This window comes from Schistocerca piceifrons, chromosome 3 (genome assembly GCF_021461385.2).
Source record: "Schistocerca piceifrons isolate TAMUIC-IGC-003096 chromosome 3, iqSchPice1.1, whole genome shotgun sequence".
NCBI classification, from domain to species: domain Eukaryota; kingdom Metazoa; phylum Arthropoda; class Insecta; order Orthoptera; family Acrididae; genus Schistocerca; species Schistocerca piceifrons.
In genome coordinates this window covers 188,120,640-188,145,014 of record NC_060140.1, presented here as the reverse complement: position 1 = coordinate 188,145,014, position 24,375 = coordinate 188,120,640, and the positions used below count along the sequence as shown (strand labels likewise).

The following is a 24,375-nucleotide window of genomic DNA, read 5'->3' as shown; positions in this document are numbered from 1 at the left end:
AACAACAGTCTGAAGCCCATGAAGTTTATTGAATTTATCTTCCAAGTAACAACAGTGTGAAGCCCATCCTTGTGATGATTTCGCATGTAACTGAGGTTATTGCACAGTGGCACTGAATGGAGATGAATAATGGTAAAGATGTGGAGTTTGCAGGGGTGGCAATAGCTGTTTATAAATTAAAAATTTTATAAAATAATTGAAAAGCCACGATCTCTTCAATATCGTTTACTAGATGACCGGTTTCAGCATGCTGAAGGTGCCATCATCAGATCTGTGAAGGTATAACATAACAGGTTTGAGGGAGGGCTTACACAAGCTAACTATATACATTACAATTATTACAGAACCACATACCTGAAATGTGGATTAACATTTATAAAACTATATGGACATCATGGCACATGAGGCAGACCATCTGATAAAAATCATTGACACAACCAATAAAAAATAATAAAAAAACTGCACTCCTGGTTGTTCTTTCCATAAAATATAAAACTGAAGTCACCAGATGAAACTACCACTGCTCGCCTAACACCGGTCGGCATCATCACCGCCCTATTCCATGCAGGCTTACCTGCTGTGATTCTAGCGGTTCACAACTGGCCACCAGATAGCGGTGTCTAAGCAGCACACACACACAGTCTCACGGTATAACCACTCATTACTATTAAAACACAACTTTACTATAACTGCTTGTCACATACCCATGAAAAGCCCACATTTGCACATTCATTTCCTGTACGTACTGTAATCACTATAAAGTATGTCAATTACAGAGTAAAACATCTGAGGCACAGACATTATCCATTAGCACCTTACAAAACTACATATTATAATTTACATTTATTCATATAAGGATATCAGGAATATGCACGCAGGAAGCTGTTCATAACATGACTTAGGTACAATGTGACGAGCGATTAAAACCTGTGTGCTGGGCTTTACCTATCTTGGCACTATGGTCTTAGGTATTGTAAGCGCTAAAAAAGAACGTATTAACTTGGTATAAAGTCTCTCACCATCTATACATTCATTATGAGCAAGGTACGAATCAACTACGAAAACCTGCATAGGCACATGGAATTAAGGAATGCCAGGTCAGAAGCAAACCAAAGGGCACAGGAACAGGGGGGAAAGTGACATGCGGACCAAGATGCACGGTGATTCTACGTACGCTCCCATCGGCATGGCACTTGTTTCGTCCATGGGCCTCACCGAATGGGGAATAATGAAAAACCATAATACTACTATACCGAAAACCCAAGCGTTCTGGCTTCATACACAAATATGTCTGTAAAATATAAAAATAAATAAAATAAGAATGTAACGAAGGAACGCTTGGCGGGCAATGGCAATTATCGAGTAAAGTTTTACTGGCTGAGCTGGCCAACTACACTTCAAACCTTATAACAAGTATTTACTTTACCAAGGTAGACCCTAGGTGGAGTCACTGTGCATCTTGGTCTGCATGTCATTTTCCCCCCTGTTCCTGAGCCCTTCGGTTTGCTCCTGACCTGGCATTCCTTAATTCCATGTGCCTATGCAAGTTTTCGTAGTTGATTCATACCTTGCTCATAACGATTGTATAGGTGGTGAGAGACTTTATAGCAAGTTAATATGTTCTTTTTTAGCGCTTACAATACCTAAGACCACAGTGCCTAGACAGGTAAAGCCCAGCATACAGGTTATAATCGCTCGTCACATTTTGCCGAAGTTGTGTTATGAACAGCTTTTTGTGTGCGTATGCCTGACGTACTTATATGAATAAAGGTAAACTATAATATGTAGTTTTGTAAGGTGCTAATGGGTAATGTCTGTGCCTCAGATGCTTTTACTTTGTAATTGATGTAGTGTATAGTGATTATAGTATGTACAGGAAATGTATGTGCAAATGTGGGCTTTGCGTGGGTATGTGACAAGCAGATATAGTAAAGTTGTGTTTTAGTAGTAATGAGTGGTTATACTGTAGGACTGTGTGTGCGCTGCTTGGACACCGCTATCTGGTGGCCAGTTGTGAACTGCTAGAATCACAGCAGGTAAGCCTGTGTGGAATAGGGCATTGGTGATGCTGACCAGTGTTAGGCGAGCAATGGTAGTTCTGGTGACTTCAGTTTTATATTTTATGGAAAGAACGACCATGGGAGCAGTTTTTTATTATTTTTTATTGGTTGTGACAGTGATTTTTATCACATGGTCTGCCTCATGTGCCATGATGTCAATATGGTTTTATAAATGTTAATCCACATTTTAGGTATGTGGTTCTGTAATAATTGTAATGTATATAGTTAACTCATGTAAGCCCTCCCTCAAACCTGCTATGTTATACCTTCAGAGTGCTGAAAACGGTCATCTAGTAAATGATATTGAAGTGATTGTGGCTTTTCAATTATTTTAAAAACAGAGTGATCGCCCCACGACACACCATGTATTCGCTGTAAAAATTTTATGAAGTTGTAAATAATCCCCCCCCCCTCCCCCCCCCCCCCCCCCCCACACACACACACACACTTTTTCTGCGATGTCATTAGTTTTGTCAGTCAGACTGAGAAAGCCCTACAGAAGAATTAGGAGCAGTCTCCAAATTATTTGGACAAATATAGCCCACGTGCCTCTATTTGCCATTGTGGCTGCATGTTTTCAATTGCTTACTCTATAATTTTGGTACTAGGATGTATTTCAGTTTGAAAATTGTGTATGGCATTTTATTTGCCACTGTTCAGAAAGATATGAGTGTGTTGTTGGCATGAATATTCTGTTTTCTTCTACTGTAGAACTACCAGACTTATTCACCAGGAAATTTGTAGTTGGCAGCTTTACCTTCACTTCATTTGATAGTGTAGCAAGAAACAAATTATGTCTTTTCAGAATTGGTTAGTTTCTAATATGAACTGCGCAGATATTTTGAAACAATTACTACTAGTCCAGAATGCCAGCAGCTGAATGATTGAATAATGTAGAGTGTTTTTATAGCATGAGTTTTCATGGTATAATTAAAACCTATAATGAAACATTTTGAATTATCTGCAGTAACAGTTTTACAACATATTCAGATTGAAAATTATTTCTTGAACAGCAAAATATGTCTTGAATAACATTAAAATTTCCAGTTGCATACCTATTCTTTTCAATCATAGCTGAACTGGGAATAATCACTAGTAAATCATGGGACCAGGCAAAAAAATTGCTTGAAAATGTTTTGGGCATGCAAGCAGATTGATTGATCATTATAGAAGTATTTTCGACAGCATAACATGCTGTCATCATGATGTTATGCCTGCTGACTGACATCCTGGATCAGTGAGTGTGATATACAGTGATGAAAACAAAAATTGCAACACCAAGAAGCAGTTGTGCAATATAAACAAAGTTGATAGGTGTGTTTCTACATCTGAAAGATGCTGTGTATTCAGATTTAGCACCAGTTGCATAATAGTGATGCTAATAAGGCCACTATGAGGATACAAATCAGGTTTGATTTAAATACGTGCTACATATAATGGGTGTGAGACTGGACTTAGTGCAGCTATTAATCAAGAATGCCTGTGAGGCGACAGACGTCATTGTCAGCACCTTACTGAGTTTGATCGAGGTCATGTAATGAGGCTACGAGAAGCTGGATGTTGCTTCTGTGATGCTGCAGAAAGATTTGCCGGGAAGTAGCCACTACATAATTGCTGGCAGTGTGGTCACGAGAATGTACGGTTGCAAGAAGACCGATCTCCAGATGGCCATATGGCGCTACCAAAAGGGAAGGCAATCTTGTTTGCCGTATGGCTCTGTTGCACTGTACTGTATCTGCAGCAGCAATTCGAGCAACAGTTGGCACCACAGTGACACAACAAACTGTTACAAATTAGATACTTCCAACAGCAGGTCCCAGCTAGATGCCATGTAGTGTGCATTCCACTGAACCAAAACCACCACCATTTGCACCTTCAGTCATGTCATGTGAGGTATCATTGGAAGGTACGATCGAGGTCTTTTGTGTTTTCTGATGAAAGCTGGTTCTGCCTCGGTGCCAGTGATGGGCGTGTGTTGACTGGAAGCAAGTCAGTTGTGGACCTGCACCCAACTTGTCCAGATGCTATACACACTGGACTGAAAACTGGAGTTATGGTCTGGGATGCGATTTTGTTATGACCTCAGTATCTTTGCTATATGGTGAGTAGCAAATTTTCTTTTCGTAATATGATTTGACCTATTGTGCTGCCATTTGTGAACAGTATTCCAGGGGTGTTTCCAAACAGGATAACGCTCACCAACATACCATTGTTGTAACCCAAAGTTAGATCAGTTATTAGCAGTAATGTATCAGCATTTCAAATCTGCAATACTTATCTCGCACTTGCATTGACATGTGATCTTGCAATGTTAATCACTTAAATATGCTACCTAGACAAATGTATTTCTGAAATTTTATTACTCTAAATTAATTAATTGTTGTTGTTGCAAATTTTTTCCCTTCAGTAAATGTACCAGGCATCTCCCCTCCTCCAATGCTTTTATGGAATGTGCACTATGCCAGCGTGGTGGGGTCTCGTGCTTGGGAATTGAGTGGCGGACCTCAATCTGCGCTTCACTCAGTGTTCAGTTTCTGCTGCATTTGGAGCATTTTCAGTGCTGTAGCCTGCACTTGACTAAGTTGAAATCCATCGTCCTTGTTGATGAATCTCTCATATAGCTGGATTTAGACAGCCTCCTTGTGTACAGTCCCAATAGCGGGATGTGTTTTGAAGAATTTTTGTATCTTCGTATTTCATTTTGTGGTTGCTTTCAAGGCAGTGTTTAGAAACTGCTGATTTTGTTGACTGTTGGAGGTCATTGTGTCGTTTATGTTCTGTGCACCTTTCTTCAATTTGTGAATGGTTTGTCCAGCATATGCATTCTCACACTCACATTGTACGTAATTCACTCCAGATTTCTGGTGTCCCAGGTCGTCTTTTACTGTCTCTAAAAAGGAATTTTGTCTTTGCTGGTGAGCGGTACATGCATTTGATATTTTTTATGGTAAAACACTATCAGTTTTTTGAGATGTCTTGTCCAAATTTGGAATGTAGGCTATCTTTTTCGGTTGGTGTAGTCTTTTGCCTGAAGGTGCACTGATTTTGTCAGTTGCTATAGCCGTTTTTCTGGAACATGTCCTTCAGGTGGTCCAGTTTAGGTTTCAAGCTTTGTTCATCAGAGATCACACAATCTCTGTGGACCTACGTGTTTAGCGCTCCTTCCCTTTATGATGGGTGGTGTCAACTAGACGCGTGAAGATTCTGGTCCATGTAGGTTTTCTTCTGATAGACGCTGTGTCCCGTTGTTCCATTTCGTTTTCTCCATACCAGAACATCCTGATATGGCAGCTGACAATTTTGCTCTTCCTCCATTGTGAACTGAATTTAGTTGTGGATAGAGATTAAGTGTTGCAAAAAAAAATGTAGTTCGTCTTTCCTGTGAGACTGAATGGCGAACATATCATCAACATAACTGTAAAAGACTATCAGTTTTAGTGGTGCTGTGTCTTGTCCTCAAAATCTTACATGTACATATTGACCGCCACAGGTGACAGAGGACTACTGTAGGCATGCCGTCAGTCTGTTTACAGTAATGTCCATGAAAAAGAAAATACATAGACATAAGCACAAAATTGAAAAGTTTGATGAATGGGGGCCAAATTTTTTTTTTTCAGTGAGTTCCAGTGACTCCTTGAGCAGGACACAGCATCTGTCAGAAGAAAACCCAGTACCTTCACAGCTCCAGCTGCCATCACTTGTCACATACGGAAGGAGTCCTGAACCATCTCAGGAAACTGTTCCAGAAAAACAGTTAGTGACTCCCAGATTGATTTGACACATCTTCACCCAATCCACGATGAAGACCATCTATTGCAGTTCTCCATGGACCTATCTCGCTGAGCGGCATCTTCAGCAATGTCTTGATCGTCTTTACTCCTGGAGCTTTCACTTTTCCACTGACAAAACCATCTGTATGAATTTCTGGTGATGCAAGTGGTTTCCTCCACCATTTTTACATCTCGGGCCTGTTGCCCTTTCATTAGTTGAAACTACAAAATTCCTGTGGCTCATGCTCGATAGGGAACTCTCTTGGTCCTTCCACGTGTCTTACCTGGCAGTTTCTGTATGCGGCTCCTCAATGTCCTACGTATCCTCAATGGTATTTCCTGGGGTGCTAATCGACCCACCCTCCTCCGTTTGTACCGATCTCTTGTCCATTCGAAACTCGACTACAGGTGCTTTGTGTATGCATCTGCACGCCCGTCCTTCTTAAGCTGTGTCAACACTATCCACCATCATGGCATCTATTTGGCCATGGGCGCCTTTTACACTAGCCCTGTTGAGAGTCTGTATGCTGAAGCTGCTGAACTGCCGCTCTCCTACTGCTGTGACTTTCTCCTCAGCAGGTATGCCTGCTGTTTGTCTGCCATGGGTGGCCACCCATCCTATGCCTCCTCCTTTGATGATTCCTTTGATCGTCGGTATAGGGTGTGTCCCTCTTCTCTGTTACCTCCTGGAGTCCGCTTTCGGCACTTACTACGGCAGCTTAACTTCACCTGCAACTTTCCCGATGGGTATGAACCCTTCACCACTTTGGCTTCATGAAGCGGCCCATGTTAACCTTGGCCTTATTTGCTTCCTAAGGACACTACTCCAGCCTCAGTCTATTGCCTTCAGTTTCATGACCTTTGCATGGAACTTCGTGATAGTACCTTTGTTTACACCGATGGCTCTCGGACTGACCATGGGATTGGGTGTGCAATCGTCATTGGCACCCGTGTCTCTTTTATATCGGCTCCCGGCACACTGATCAGCATTTACAGCTGAGCTCTTCACTTTGTATCAGGCCAAGGAGTACATCCAATGACACAGCATTTTTAATTGTGTCCTCTGTTCAGACTCACTCAGTGCCCTTCAGAGTTTGTGTGTGTTGTACACTGTCCATCCCTTAGTGCACTGGGTCCAGGAAAACTGTCACTTGCTCACTCTTGGTTGAGCCAGGGGGCCGGGGGTTCCTGGTCATGTCGGACTGCCAGGAAACGAGGCTGCAGACCTCATACCTCAACCTGCGAATTCCTACATTCCCTCCGATGATCTCTGTGTTGACATCTGTTAGCAGGTGGTGTCCCTTTTGCATCGCCAATTGTCCTTGTTTCACGGGTATAAGCTCCGGCTTATTAAGCCTCCCCAGTGTCTTAGATGACCTCCTCTTGACCATCCCACCGGGAGGAGGTCATTTTTACTAGGCTGCATATTGAGCACTGCCTTTTTAGCCATCGTCATTTGATAAGTGGTGCTACCCCACCGCTTTGTACACATTGCACCCAAGTTTTAACTGTCCACCACTTCCTGACAGACTGTCCAGTTTTTAACTGTTTACGTTCCTGCTTGGGTTTGCTGTCTGAGTTACGGCTGTTTTAGCAAATGACGCGCAGGCTGTTGACAGTGTTTTACTTTCTGTTCGCCTAAGCAGTATGGCGAAGGCCATTTAATTTTTAGGTTTGGACCTCCGTTTCTGTCTCTTTTTAACCCTTTTTCACATGCCTGTTTTTTAGCTGTTTTCTATTATGTCAATTGTCTTCGTGTTCTATAGTTTTTACTTGGGTGCATATGACCCCAGTTGGTTTTTTGCGCCCCAAAGCAAAGCAAAACAAAACAAACAAACTTGATGAAGACTGAAATAGATAGCCTACATTCCATACGGAGGCAACATATCTGGAAAAACTGATAGACTTTTATGACAACAAATTATCAAATGTGTGTACCACCTGCCAGAAAAGGCCAAATCCCTTTTAGGGGCAGTAAAAGATATTCTGGGACTTCTGAAATCTTAAGTGTATTACATACCAAGTGAGTGTGGGAATGTGTATTTCGGATAAACCAGTCACACAATTAAAGACAGACACATGGGGTACAAGTGGCACACCGGCCCCCAGTAGCCGACAAACTAGTAATTGCTGAACGTTGTCTTGAAAATGAAATATGAAGATACAAAAATTCTGCAAAACATGTCCCACTATTGGGGCTGTGTCTGCAAGGGGGGTATCGAAATCCAGCTACATGAGTACCTCATCAACAAGGACAATAGATTTCAACCTAGTGAAGCAAGGGTTCTGGCGATATAAATTCTCCAAATACAGAGGAAACGGATCACCGAGCACTACAAAGATGGAGTGCAAACTGAGAACTGCCGCTAGATTCTTGAGTGTGAGCTTCCCCCACTATCACAGCCAGCACATCCCATGATCCTCAACAGAGTCAGTGGAGGAGGGAGATGATCAGTATGTGTATCGCACCCACTTGTCCAGGATGTCAGCCGGCTGGAGTAACCTGACGATGACGGCACATTATGCCGTTGAAAATTCCTTCTCCGACAATCAATCAATATGGCTGCATGTCTGAGAGACTTTCAAACAGCATGTTTTCCAGAAAACTTATGAACACACAACTCAAAAATATTATTTGCAGCTATGAAAGCTAGTAAAATAAAACTTATCCTCATGTACAATAAAAATTGATACAGGGAAATTTGGAATTTCACACTGGAAAAACTTGGAAATTGCAGGGAAATCTGTAAATAATGCAGTCATCACTGTTTATTGTTTACTAATGTTATATATATATTACCGAACCCCTGTTCTGTGTTATCTAAATAACTCTTCACAGTATGGAATGCATTGCTTAACAGATACTTGTTAACTGCCTCTCTAGAACAGTTTACTTTAGAAATATCTTTGATCTCCTTTAGCAGTTTATATTAAAACTTCATCTCTAAGCAGAAACCATTAAACCCTGATTCTTTAAAGATTCGAACTCTCATGTGTAAAAGAGCTTCAAATATTTTATTGCTTTACGAATGAGTTAATGTGTTAAATAGTTGTCTTTACCCACGTAAGCGAGAAAAACTTAATAAAAGATTTGAAATTATGATTCTGTGTTGGAAGCCACCAAGTACTCTCATTATGAAACCTGAGTGTATACAAGCAGGGTAATTTGTTGGCGTCAACTAAAAAGGACTTGCAATATGGCTCCCAGCCACCAGTGCCATACGATTACACACTGTTCATCATTTTAAGCAAAACTAGTTTTCCACTCATCTCAATGTTTATGACATCAGGTATCCAGAACTATATGTTGCACAGTGATACAACTTTGCAGTTACATTCAGTGATATATGTAGATACTGTCTGCTAAGTGGTTGTAAATAGAGGTAGTAGTAAAGATGTAATAAATTAGAAAGTCATGCCTGGTGTTGAAGTTTGGCTGAATGGACAGTGGAATATAGTAAGCGATGAACTTTTTCCTTTCATAATTTGTGTGTGTGTGTGTGTGTGTGTGTGTGTGTGTGTGTGTGTGTGTGTAAGGGGGGGGGTTGTGTCAGTGGGTAGTAGCTCCATAAACATTTGAAATTGTCTATAGAATTTTGATTACTAAGTGCTCTCATTCTCAATGTCTTATAGTGTTGAAAATTTAATGTTAAGATTACACCTCTTAATGAGTAGATTAGGACAGCATTTTAAATTTTTAAATTTCGTTCATAATTACTCAAAATATTGAAAATTGAATTTTTGTACCCTCTATACTGCAACTGGAACTGGACTCCGAGATAGCATTTTATAATAATATAGATGCTGTATTAAATTTTATGGTTATTCTTTGTTGATAAATGTATGTTCATCTAGATCTTGTGCAATGGTCATGGATGGACCTGTTTTTACAGTAATTATCAAGGTTGGTTTTGGTGTCTGTAACTTATAGGGTGAAGGGATTCACATAGTATAGTTAAAATCTTCAATTCTTGGAACAGAACTATACAGTGATCCTGTTTACTAACTTTTGTTGTTGTTATTAGAGTCCTTTTGCACAGTTTATGAACTGTGTTCTTATGTTTTGCATTTGTTCCCCAAAAAGAATTCCATAGCTATGGCCTGAATGTACCATATTGATGCGGATCTAATAATCACATTTTGTTACCATATATAGTATTCAAAATTGGGATGCGCATAAGATTCGTTGGTGCATTACATTCAAGTGCAAACTTGAATCTGTCATTCACAGGCAACATAATAGAAATTTACATATTGTTCCTTATTTACATATTGTACACGCGATGAAGCGTAGTCCATCATCTGTTACTGGTAGTGAAACACCAGCAGTCTCTAAACGTTCACGAGCTCAATTCGATGCACAGAACTACAACCCCAAATCGTTCCCCTCCATGGCCACACCATGTGAGGAATGTCAAGCTAAGGATGACAGCGGATCTTATTTGCCCCGGTACCATGTATGTTCAAGAGCTGATGGGGAATCTTTCATGGCGATGAAGCCTCAGTTTTTTTGTTGAGCATTTAGAGGACACGTTTGGGGAGATGGAGGTATTGTCCAAAATGAGATCTGTGTCAGGCTTGATCATAATGGCATCCTCTGCCCAGTCACAGACTTACTCACTTGTGACAAGCTAGGGGATGTTTCTGTAACCATCACACCCCATAAGAGCTTAAACATGGTCCAGGGTATCATATTTCACAGTGACCTTCTTTTGCAGTCTGTTGATGAGCTGTGCACCAAATTAGAGTGGCGAGGCTTACATTTTGTCCGGCATGTCCACCTGGGTCCGAGGGTGATATATTGCCCGAGAAGGACAAGGTGGTGGTCTACTGCTGTGATGTAAAGCCCTATATCCCTCCCCCGATGCAGTGCTTTAAGTGCTGGAAGTTCGGCCATATGTCTTCCCCCTGTACTTCCAGCACCACATGTTGAGATTGCGGACGCCCATCACATCCCAATACTCCATGTGCGCTGCCTCCCTTCTGTGTCAACTGCGGAGAGCACCATTCGCCTTGCTCGCCAGACTGCAGGATTCTCAGAAAAAAAGGAATATCATAGAGTACAAGACCCTGGACCAACTGACCTACATTGAGGCTAAGAGAAAATTCGAAGGCTTGTATCCTGTACATATGACATTGTCTTAAGCCGCTGCTACAACATTTCTGGCACCATCAGCTCCGCCAAACCCAGTCACCTCTCAGAGCCGGAAGACTACACCTGCCCCTTGATGGTGGGGTTCATTTTCCTTGCTGGTGCTCCCGCACCACCGACTTCAGGAGCAGCCCCCCCCCCCCCCCCTCCCCCGCCCAACCACCAAGGATGTCTGTCCCCACTTTTAAGCTGGAGAAGCATAAGTCTTCTTCGGGTTCTCTCACTAGGAAGGGGTCCCTTGGGTCACTCCCTTCACAGTTTTCTGATTATGGGAAAGATGACACCCACCAGTGGCTGAAGAGCTCAAAAGCAGCTGGTCATAGGGCTTCACTCTCATCCTGAGTCCCGGAGACTGAGCTAGTGAAGTCCTCCCAGCCAGGGAAACCCAAGGAGCAGCGAGAGAAATTCAAAAAGAAGACCCCTAAGACCAAGGAAATTGCAGTGGCACCCACATCACCACTTCCTACAAGCTCTGTGTCTGAGGATGGGGTGGAGATTCTGGCATCCACTGAGGCCCTAGATCTCGTGAGACCCTCAGCCACAATGGATATAGGCTGCTCAGGCAAAAATTCGGTGGTAGCAGGTGACTCTAAGGTGTAAACTATCTCATTGAATGTTCCATGCCTTCGTAGTCTCATGATGATGTCATCCTCCAGTGGAATTGCGGCAGTTTTTTCCACTGCCTGGCTGAGCTACAACAACTGTTAAGCTTTACACCTGCTATCTGCACTGCCCTCCAGGAATCCTGGTTCCTGGCAATGCAGACCCCTACCCTCCGCACTTATGAGGGATATTACAGGAACCGTAGCGCCCATAATCAAGTGTCAGGTGGAGTTTGTGTTTATGTCCTAAACCCAGTCTGTAGTGACACTGTGCCCCCCTTCAAACCCTTCTTGAAGCTGTGGCTGTCGGAATAAGGATGGCACAGGAAATAACTGTCTGTAATGTATATCTTCCTCCAGATGGTGCAGTACCCCTGAATGTATTAGCTGCACTGATTGATCAACTCCCTAAACCTTTCCTACTTTTGAGAGATTTTAATGCCCATAACCTCTTGTGGGGTAGCACCATGCTTACTGGCCGAGGCAGAGATGTCAAAACTTTACTGTTTCCGTTCGACCTCTGCCTCTTAAATACTTGGACCACCACACATTTCAGTGTAGCTCATAGTAGTTACTCGGCCATTGATTTATCAATTTGCAGTCCAGGACTTCTCCCACCTATCCACTGGAGAGTGCATGACAACCTGTGTGGTAGTGACCATTTCCCCATCTTCCTGTCACTGCCCCGGCATCAGGCCCACCGACGCCTGCCCAGATTGGCTTTAAACAAGGCAGACAAGGAAACTTTGACCTCTGCTGTTACTGTTGAATCTGCCCCACATGCTAACATTGATGTCATGGTTGAGCAGGTGACTACAACAATTGTTTCTGCAGCAGAAAACACTATCCCTCGCTCTTTAGGGTGCCCTCGGTGTAAGGCACTCCCTTGGTGGTCGCCAGAAGTCGCTGAAGCAATTAAGGAGCATCGGTGACCTCTACAGCGGCATAAGCAGCACCCTTCCCTGGAGCACCTCATAGCCTTTAAACGGCTCCCTACCCGCGTTGGCCAACTTATCAAACGACAGAAGCAGGAGTGTTGGGAGAGATACGTCTCGACCATTGGGTGCCATACGTCATCTTCCCAAGTCTGGGCAAAAATCAAATGTGTTTTTGGGTACCCAACCCCAACAGGTGTGCCCAGTGTTACCAAAAATGGCATGTTATCTATCGATGCAAATGCGATTGCCGAGCACTTTGCCGAGGACTTTTGCTTGAGCCTCTGCATCGGAGAATTACCCCTGAGCCTTTCGCACTCTCAAACGGTGTCTGGAAGGAAAAGTCCCTGCTCATTCACTACACATCACAGTGAATCCTATAACGCCACATTTACAGAGTGGGAGCTCCTCAGTGCCCTTCCACATTCCCCCGACACAGCTCCTGGTACTGATTGGATCAGCCAGATGATGAAACATCTATCTGACTACGAGCGACATATCCTCATCATCTTCAACCGGATCTGGTGTGATGACGTCTTTCCATCGCAATGGTGGGAGAGCACCACCATTCCGGTGCTCAAACTCAGTAAAAATCCGCTTGATGTGGATAGCTATCGGCCCATCAGCCTCACCAACGTTCTTTGTAAGTTGCTGGAACATATGGTGTGTCGGCAGTTGGGTTGAGTCCTGGAGTCACATGGCCTACTGGCTCCATGTCAGGGCAACTTCCTCCAGGGTCGCTCTACCACTGATAATCTTGTGTCCCTCAAGTCTGCCATCCAAACAGCCTTTTCCAGATGCCGACACGTGGTTGCCGTCTTTTTTGACTTATGTAAAGCATACAACATGACCTGGAGACATCATATCTTTGCCACTTTCTATGAGTGGGGTCTCCGGGACCTACTCCCGATTTTTATCCAAAACTTTCTGTCACTCTGTACTTCCCGTGTCCAAGTTGGTGCCTCCCATGGTTCCATCCATATCCAGGAGAATGGAGTCCCACAGGGCTCTGTATTGAGTGTGTCTCTATTTTAGTGGCCATGGATGGTCTAGCAGCAACTGTCGGGCCCTACGTCTCATTTTCTCTGTATGCAGATGACTTCTGCATTTTTTACTGCTGCTCCAGTACAGGTGTTGCTGAGCGGTGCCTACAGGGAGCCATCCACAAGGCGCAGTCATGGACTCTAGCCCACAGCTTCCAGTTTTCAGCTGCAAAGTCGTGTGTCATGCACTTGTGTTGGTGCCGTACCATTCATCTGGACCCACAACTTTACCTTCATGACGATCCACTCACTGTAGTGGAGACATATTGATTCGTAGGACTGGTTTTTGATGCTTGATTGACGTAGCTTCCTCATCTTCGTCAGCTTAAGCGGAATTGCTGACAGCACCTCAATGCCCTCCGTTGCCTGAGCAACACCAATCGGGGTGCAGATCGTGCTACGCTGCTGCAGCTCTACAGAGCCCTTGTCCAATCCCGAATTGACTGTGGGAGTGTGGTTTATAGTTCGGCAGCACCTTCAGCATTGCATTTACTCGACCCTGTGCACCACTGCAGGGTTCGACTAGCGACAGGAGCTTTTATGATAATACCGGTGACCAGTGTACTGGTGGAGGCTGGGGTCATTCCATTGCAGATCAGACGTGCACTACTGCTCGGCAGTTATGCTGCACACATTCGTAGTTCTCCCGAGCATCCAAATTACTATCTCCTTTACCCACCCATGGCAGCCCATCTCCTGCATTGGCGGCCAAGGTCGGGGCTAACGATTGTGGTTCACGCGCAGTCCCTTCTCTCCGAACTGGTGTCCTTCCCTTTACCACCTCTACTTGCGGTCCATTCACGTATGCCTCCATGATGTACACGTAAGCCACAGCTTCGTCTTGACCTTTTGCATGGCCCTAAGGACTCTGTTAACCCCGCCGCTCTCCGCTGTCACTTCCTCTCGATTCTTGACATGTTCCGGGGCTCTGAAGTGGTTTACACCGACGGCTCGATGACTGATGGTCACGTAGGCTTTGCGTTTGTTCATGGAGGACATATTGAACAGCACTCCTTGCCAGATGGCTGCAGTGTTTTCACCGCAGAGCTGGCAGCCATATCTCGCGCTCTTGAGCACATCCGCTCATGACCTGATGCGTCATTTCTCCTGTGTACTAACTCGTTGTGCAGGGTTTTCAGGCTTTGGGAGATGGAATGGCATAACGGTATGCACAACAAGCTGCATGTCATTAAATAGACGACGAATGTGTGAAAGTCTTCCATACGGTCCTCTTGCATGGGATCTGTTGTCCTCTGACGGCTCCGCTTTGGCCATACATGGCTAGCGCATGGTTACCTTCTTCATTGTGATGACCCACCTCTGTGTCACTGTGGCATCCACCTCTTGCTGGACTGCCCACTTCAGCCACTCTTCAGCGGACTCTTAACTTTCCCAGCTCCCTAGCTTCGATGTTGGGTGACGATGCCTCAGCAGCAGCTTTAGTTTTACGTTTTATTCATGAGAATGGGTTTTATACTTCGATGTAGGTTTTAGCGCATGTCTTTTGTCCCCGTGTCCACCACGCTAGTGCTTTTAGGGTGAAGTTCTAATGTGTTTAGGAGTGGCTGGCTTTTTCTTTTTATTCTTGTTGTCGGCCAGCCACTGTAATCTGCTTTCATGTTTTACTCTCTTCTGTTTCTAGGGTCTCTCTGTTGTTCTCTTGTCCTCTTTGTGATAATCTCCGATCATGGAAAACTTTTTCAGCCGAGACTAGTATCAGACGTAATTTCATACTGCAGAATTACCCACAGAATGACAATGGCCAACAACCATTAGATGAACAGTCTCACAGAATGCTTTAACAAGATTTTGTCAGATTTTCTTCATCATCAGGATCAAAGAAGCACAACAGCTGACTTGCGTACAGTCCATAGACACTCAGGAGGAGGAGGGGGAGGAGGAGGAGGAGTAGTGCTGTAACACCCACCAGCAGCCAATGAGATACAGCTTGGGAAACATGGTATTGATTCTTACACCTGTGCAGAAAGTAGGATTATCAGAAAATATAAACACTACCTTGGGGAATATTGTATCCTTCATCGTGTATTGGATGTCACATATAGAGTCAAGGATTATCTCCATTCATAAAGGAGACAAAAGCTCAGAGACATTGTCCATGCACTCCATATGAAGCCCTATTACACTCCTGAGGCACAGATGATGAGGACTTCTCAATCAAGGAAATTGAGAGCCCACTTGATAATCACAAAGATTTGATTGGAGGTCTGCCTTAGATGCACATCATACTAAAGAGAATGTGACAACATGATCTGAACGTGAGAGCCCTCCGTCACTGCCACGAACAGGACCAATGACCAAATATAGATTACGATGGTGTAGTCGACTCTAGTGAGAAGTTATGAAACAACGGATCACTATTTCTCCCAGGAGAGACAGTAATGCCACAAGCTGTGCTGCATGCAATGTGGAGTATCGGTTAGTGTTGTTGCCTGGCATGCTGCGGATCACTAGACTAAAGCTGATTGACAGAAAATATTTGCTGTATTTACCATTTGTAGAAGGCTCTCGAAATTTCTCATGTTTGTGAAATTGTGATGTTCAAGAAATCCAAGAATAGTAGGCTGGAGAACACCAGGCATCTTATTGCTACGAATAATGTAAACCTTGTCAGTTTACATCCAGGTTTCTCTGTATCTGTGAAAAGTGTTATGTTTTGAGCAGAAATTGCACAACCAGTATGTCAAAACAGCTCCTCACAACTGACTCAAAAATATGATGATGGCAGTTGAAGCACAACCAGCTGTTATTTAATAATTATTCCAGATTTTTATACGAATCATTTAGTTGACAAGTATTGCTGGCTGCTGTATCACAACAAAGTACTTGAATTTATCAATTATATACCCCACTTCTCCGCTATTTGGTAAACACAATGGTTTGCTCCTCTGGAGATGCTGGTACTCCAGAGATTTCTTATTGCCTTGAAAAGTTACTGTTGTTGTCAGTCTATCAATCTTTTCAACACCTGTGAGTGCAGGGAATAACTTTCCATCCTAGTCAAACATCAATTCTTTGCAGTTTTTAAGGTTAAATTTATGCCTTTTTTGTATACCTAACTTCTCTTAAAATTTTTGTAAGGTCTTAAATATAAGTATGATGTATTTCCAATTTTCAGTTGTGCCCAAAAACTTCTGCAGCAGTTATTAATAAGTAAACTCCGTTTCCATCACTGGTCTTGCATAAACAACAATTTCAGATAGACTGGAATTAAAGTAGTGCAAGATACCTCTGCTCGCTGGAATTCTTGACACTGCTGTGGTTATTGCTGTTTCTGATTTTTGCAGAAAAACGACAGACATTGTTTCACAGTTACCAGCATAACTGATTATGCGCTGGTTGTTGTTGACTCATCTATTTTGATGCACCATGGTGATGAATGGCAAACCGTTGTTCCATTTCTTCATAAGTCCATTTTCTGTTTAAGTTTGCATTGGAGTGGACTTCAGCGATCTTTCTTCCATGTGTTTTAGCCATGAAGGCCAGTCATCCTTTTTGGTGTTGAAACATCATAAAATTCACATTATCTATTTTCTTCAGCTGTTCCAAAGCATCTTAATGACATATTACAGAAATTGTTCATTATTTCTGTAGAAAAACATTTTTCCTTGTCTGCAGATCCAGTGTAATGTTTCCCTAACCCTTTTAATTCATAAGAGAGTTTGAATTGTGTACCACCATCTTGGTAAATTCCTGAAATAGAAATATCTGCTTTTTGCCAACAAATGTAAATGTTTTGAATCACCACTGCTCCATTTTACTTTTTTGTAAGCTATATCACTTTTAGATTGTTAAAGAAAAGTGTAAAATTTGCTGGTTGAGGGATAGTTTGTCTCAGATGTTTGATTAGAAACTTGCCTGACAAAAAAGTTTCCTTAATGTGTGCAATGAGCTGGAAAAAAGGAAAAAAACTAATGCCATTTTTATCATCCTTGAGAAAGCGAGTTACAAAAGTCCCTTCGCACCATTAGCACACATTGTTGGAAAAAAAGAGTTAAAAATCATATGCGAAAGAAAACTTCGTATTTGCTTACAAATTAAGTAAACCAAGCACATAATGTCATAAAAATATTGATATTATAAAAGAAATCAGTGTGGTGATGGTGGTGGTGGTGGTGGTGGTGATTTCTAAGTTTACCTAATAATACACACACCAAAAAAGTTTTGCATCACCCCGGTTCCCAGAACTCCTGGACATAGACGTTGACTGTGGGTATTATATCACAGACACAATCCCTTTGACTGTTCAGAGATGTCACTAAACCTGCCCAAAGATGTAAAAAACTATGAATGAACAGCACCTATTAGATGGACGTGGTCCAACAGCCGATCAGTTCCAGTCATTCCACCAGGAAAGAGGTACATGGCTCTTGTTGTCTGTAGTTCAACCATGCCTAGACAGTCAATACCGCGGTTCGATCGCATCCACATTGTTACTTTGTGACAGGAAGGGCTCTCACCAAGGGAAATGTCTAGGCATCTCGAAGTGAATCAAAGCGGTGTTGTTCGGACATGGAGGAGTTACAGAGAGACATGCCTTGCTCAGGCCGCTTAAGGGCTACTACTGCAGTGGATGACTGATACCTGCAGATTATGGCTCAGAGGAACCCCGAAAGCAATGCCACCATGTTGAACAATGCTTTTCGTGCAGCCATAGGACGTCGTGTTATGACTCAAACTGTGCGCAATAGGCTGCATGATGCGCAAATTCATTCCCGACGTTAGTGGCGAGGTCTGTCTTTGGAACCACGACATCATGCAGCACGGTACAGATGGGCCCAACAACATGTTGAATGGACCACTCAGGATTGGCATCACATCTTCTTCGCCGATGAGTGTCACATATGCCTTCAACCAGACAACCTACATACGCCATTGGTGATCTTGGAAGGCACCATAATGGCTGTGCGATACGTGAATGCCATCCTCCGACCGATAGTGCAACCATATCGACAGCATATTGGTGCGGCATGCGTTGTCATGGATGACAGTTCACACCTCTATCGTGCACATCTTGTGAATGATTTCCTTCAGGATAATATGACATCGCTCGACTAGAGTGACCAGCATGTTCTCCAGACATGAACCCTATCAAATACGCCGGGGATAGATTGAAAAGGTCTGTTTATGGATGACATGACCCATGATCTACACCAAATCGCCGTTGAGGAGTGGGACAATCTGGACCAATAGTGCCTTGATGATAATATGCCACACCAAATACAGGCATGCATCAGTGCAAGAGAATGTGGTACTGGGTATTAGAAGTACCAGTGTGTACAGCAATCTGGATCACCACCTCTGAAGGTCTCGCTGTATGGTGGTACAACATGCAGTGTGTGGTTTTTGTAAGCAATAAAAAGGGCAGCAATGACATTTATGTTGATCTCTTGTTCCAATTTTCTGTACAGGTTCCGTAGTTCTTGGAACCGAGGTTATGCAAAACTTTTTTGATGTTTTTATTTACTAAACTTAATTGTAATGTAAACCATTCAGTGTTTTTTCATATTTATTTAACAGTAGCAAATCACAAGCTACATGTGACAATTAAAGTAATGAAAACTTGTTATAATTTATATTGCTAGTGTATACAAGTGATTGAAGCGAAAATTTCAGAATTTCATGGACATTGAGGGACCCTTTACAGTTGTTTTGTTGTGCTAAACAATTTCACAGACTAGACTTTTTGTTGATGAGGGAGCGGGAGCCAAACTTGTGGAAAGTTGAAAAATAAGCACCATGGAATATTGTTGATTGAAGTTGCGCAGTGACCAATAAGCAATTGTGGTAGAGGTCACAAATATTGTATCACTGCCATAATTAAGAGCTTGTAATGCACACTGATTGTAAATTTCCCCTTTCAGAAACATGGGAAACTTAATGTTTAAAAACTCCCTTTTGTTCATCAAAGCCACCCAAAGCCTCACTCCAGTTTGTTTGTTTTGTTGTCTGCCAGGTCATTGTCCTCAACTGCACTAATTACAAGAACTCAGTGGGTTCTACGTTTTCTTCATTAATTGTTTTACAATTGTTCTACCATCTGTTTTTAAAGTTTTCCTCCCTTCATGCCAGTACCTATTTATTTAAATAACATCATTAGTCTTAAAGTAAATCCGAACCACAAAACTGCAAAGGTGGAGAATGACAATGTATGTTGTTTTGTATCTTTCTATTATGTTTACTAATAGAGATAATTTACTAACAGTCAGTTTATTTGTTATTGTTTTATAGGTATAGAAGAACTTTTGAGCAAACAAGTAAGATGTACCTCTTGTGCAAAGGAACTGCGTAGCCGCATTGTGAATGGCAGTGAAGTTCTGTCACATCCAGTGTTGGACGTTCTCTTGTGCAAAGTAATGAACTGACTCCTGAAACTATAGCTTACATTATGTTTCACAGTTTTGCAAAATCAAAATATTGCCTTAGTTTTTGTGGATTAATGACGTGTGTTTTCTTAGTTATTGTCAGCTATGTTATGTTAGATGCAATGGAAAGGAGATAAGATTTGGTATCTGAACCATGGTTTTATTATAGTTGTGTGCTGCTCGACCATCCAGAATATATTTGCATTTATTTATGTTATTAGTGATATCTGTAGCACCCTTTATGTTTATGGACCAATTAGTCTTATGTACTGTAAGCAGCACATACTGATCCAGATGTAAACATGGTGTCATAACATTAAAATACGTTACATATTTTATTGAATGAAATGTGACTTGCAGTGATTTTCGTATCAAAGCTTGCTTTGCTTGGTGTGAGAGAACTGATTGAAGCAGCAACTCGGATGGTCTGCTGAACAAGATAACTGATACATTTCCAGAATGAGATTTTTCACTCTGCAGCGGAGTGTGAGCTGATATGAAACTTCCTGGCAGATTAAAACTGTGTGCCGGACTGAGACTCAAACATGGGACCATTGCCGCTTGCGGGCAAGTGCTCTACCATCTGAGCTATCCAAGTACGACTCATGACCCACCCTCACAGCTTCAATTTTGCCAGTACCTCATCTCCTACTTTCCAAACCTCAGAGAAGCTCTTCTGCGAATCTTGCAGAACTAGCACTCCTGGAAGAAAGGGTATTGCGGAGACGTGGCTTAGGCCGGTATTACACTATCAAATTTCTTTGTTCAATATCTTTGTTCACTATCTTTGTCAAAGATATTTGATGGTGCAATAGGGACTTTGTCAAATGTCGTCCAATATTTGATCAAATCTAGGGCCTCGCTGTAGATTTGATCAAAGAAATCGCTTGTCTTCTGTTCACTGCAATGTGACATGTTACCACATGGAGCGCTAGCATCGCTGCAGCGTTCTGTCGTCTGTAGTGTTTTTATAAACATTGATGGTAAATAGAATTGGTGTATGCCGACAACTATAAAATTAATAGAGATGTATGAAGCGGATGAGGCGCTTTACAACGTGAGGCACTATGAATACAAAAACAGATTAAAAAGATTGGAGACCTGACCTGACCTGACCTAACCTAACATAACCCTCTCCTGTAGCAAGGAATCGGAGTGTTACAGTGAGCCTGTCTTCTGAAGATGTAGCAGTTCTTAAGTGAATATTATGCTTTGTGATATGAGGATACACTCCACTGAGCACATACAGAAATGTATGCTCATCCATTCTTAAGTAATTGATGTATGACGTCTTCCACTGTAAGCTCACATAACAAGTTATGCTGAATGCTTTTATCGTGTCATCGTAAAACCCACGGCTTCACCCAGATTAGATTAGTTTTTCGTTCCATAGATCTGTGCTGAGGAGATCCTCGTGGATGTGGAACATGTAAATTTTTTAAAATCTGAAATAACAATACTAATAGTATGAATAAATACATCATTTGTTTCTTTTAAAAATTTCGTCAATGAAGTAGAAGGAGTTGGCCACTAGTAAGTCTTTCAGGCTCCTTTAAAAATGATCTTTATTTGTAACTAAATTTTTTATGTTTGCCAAATTATTGAAGGTGAGTGTTCCTCAGTCGTGGACCCCTTTTTGAACTGAAGTAAGTGCTTTTAAGTCCTTGTGCAGATCATTTTTGTTCCTGGTATTGTATGTATGAACTGAGTTGTTTGTTGGAAAAAGAGATATATTATTTACGACAAATTTCATTAAGGAGTAAATATACTGAGAGGCAGTAGTTAGTATACCCAGTTCTTTGAAGAGGTTTCTGCAGGACGTCCGTGAATTTACTCCACAAATAATACGTATTGCACGCTTTTGGACTCTGAAAACTTTTGTTTGACTTGATGATTTACCCCAAAATATTATCCCATATGACACTATGGAATGAAAGTAGGCAAAGTATGCAAGCTTTTTCATTTTTATGTTGCCTGTGTCTGCGAACACTCGAATTGCAAATGCAGATTTGTTAAGGCGTTTCTGCAGTTTTGTGGTGTGCTCCTCCCAACTGAATTTATTATCAAGTTGTAATCCCAGGAATTTAAGACTGTCAACCTCGTATGTATAGTTCCTTTTTTCCCCCCCACTTCTTTTCCATATTTGCACACAATGCAATTGCGGTACGGGCAACTGCTGCCGTTAATAACAAGTTGTTGTCAGCCATCTTGAACTTTGACGAAAAATTTGATGACAGTGTAATACCCCTTCTAGCGCTACATCAAAGATCTTTGTCAAATATATTTGACGGAATATTTGATCACATCTCTGATCAAATCTTTGACAAAGAAATTTGATAGTGTAATACCGGCCTTAGCCACAACCTGGAGGATGTTTCCAGAATGAGATTTTCATTCTGCAGCGGTGTGTGCACTGATATGAAACTTCCTGCCAGATTTAACTGATAACATTGCATATTTGTATTTTTCAGTCTTCTAAGTTAGCATTTATTGCTCAAGGGTGAAATGTTCATCACATACTGTGCATTTTTGCTCTGGTAGATGCTATTATGACTGTATCTACAATGTCGCCCATAGTGAGCTAATGAATTGTGTATAAATTATGGACACATCTCACTTATGGATGAATGTATCTACAGGCACTGTAGATAGGTAATACGTGTCATTTGCCAAAAAGTGTCCTCCTCTTCCAATTTGTCAGCAGAAATCAGGATAAGTTGAGGCCAAGAGACTGGTGAGAACCAGTCATATTTTCTACGACAAAGTTGTGGCTTCAGTATTTGGAAGATCTGATGATTAGAAGAAGGAACCACATCATTCACAATCAATGTTATACAGTGAGGAAAGGTACACACTGTGACTTTGAGATGAGTCGGTAGTATAAAGGTGGATGTGTCAGCATAGGAAATTTGTTTGTAACTACAGTTAATGGAATTATGTATGTGACAGGTGTGTTGCAGAGCATTCAATGAACTACCACTGATTTGAAAGCAGTGCTATGATGTCCTTCCTCATTGTCTTAACCAATTTCATACTCCCCACTTATTGTGTCATCCTTGAGAGGGAGCCATACATATTGGTGTGGCAGATGAGTGTGGGAAATGGGATGACTGAATCTTATACCATCGTCTTTATGAGTCGCTTAGATGTTGGAGATGTGTAGCCTAGAGTGTATGAGTTCATTGATTCCATAATTTTGATGATATCTTTACCATATAGACACATGGTGCTACTGATAAGCTTGATTTAGTGGAATATCATTTTTACTGCCCAGGCTCACCTGGTCCTTTTCTAATTCACATGTTATGTTGGTTAATGTTGATATTTGTGCTGATGAAAGTAGTCTTTCCATTTGTTAAAATTCGCTAGCAAAAGAACAGTACTTGCACTTTGACTTGTCTCCATGTTCAGGTGAAACACCTGTTCCTTGCAGCTCCTGTGCACCTCCTCGGCCTATTTCCTTACCATGTGATCCTTGTCAAAGTAAACTGCTAAACTGGTTCTGTGTACTCTCCTACCACAACCTACATCACTTGCATCAAGTGTAGGATCTACTTTATTTCAAAGACATACTTCTTGTGAGACAACCCATGTTAAAAATATCAGTAGCTAGGCAACAGTTAGTCTGCTTTGTAAGTTGGTGCAATAACCCCTTTGTTGTCAACATGGATGAACTGACACACAGAGGGTTTACTTGGGTAATGTGTAAGAACCTGTCAGTAGACTAATTCTGTGTTACATTATAATGATTATTTCAGTGCCTGTTTCACCATATGAGCAATTGGAGCTCTGGCTCACAGGTATAACATTCTCAGCTAAAAAACTGTAGACTCATTTTGATGGATGGTCTTCTTTACAACCTGTGCCAAGGCCACTACTTAAACTGATTTTCTTGTTCTATTGTCTTCCTTGGATCCCCTCAGTGATTTTTCCAATTGTTTTAACCCCTTATTCACTTATGAATTTAGCTTTTTTTCTACTTTTCACTTACTTTTTTCCCTAATTGTCTCATTCTTATGTTTTCTCATCTCTGTTGCAGCCCACTCCTTTCCTTTCTTTGATTTGTGTTTCTTCCAGTGCTTACCTTGTATTACCAGTCTTTCTTTTGCTTATGTGTAGCATTTTGTCTGTCAACTTGGCCCTCCTGGTTTGTCAGATTTTCGAATATCTCCTACTACTGATATCTCAAACTTATTTTTATTTTTCATTATCCTACTGTGGTGCATACTTTCTGATTTCCAACCTTTTTTTTTCAGAGCCTTTTGTCTCTCTTTTTGGATTAAGATCTATTGAGAATACAGGGTGTCCCAGGAAGAATGGTTGGTATTGAGGGTTATGACAGGAACGATCATCCGAAGCAAGAAAGTGTAGAAACATGGGCTCTAAAATGCTTACCTTAAGAGGTATGAACACTCCTTCATCTTTGATGC

The 24,375-nt window shown here is 41.9% G+C and overlaps 1 protein-coding gene across 2 annotated transcripts in view; it reads left to right on the top strand.

Annotated features, from left to right (window-relative positions):
- LOC124788186 (transcriptional regulator ATRX homolog) overlaps positions 1-24,375 on the top strand; it is a 495,869-nt gene that overhangs the window by 51,487 nt on the left and 420,007 nt on the right. For both annotated transcript variants that reach the window (XM_047255347.1, XM_047255346.1), the window contains exon 4: positions 19,812-19,933. In XM_047255347.1, coding sequence (XP_047111303.1) covers positions 19,812-19,933 — 122 coding nt within the window. The remainder of the gene's footprint in view (positions 1-19,811; positions 19,934-24,375) is intronic.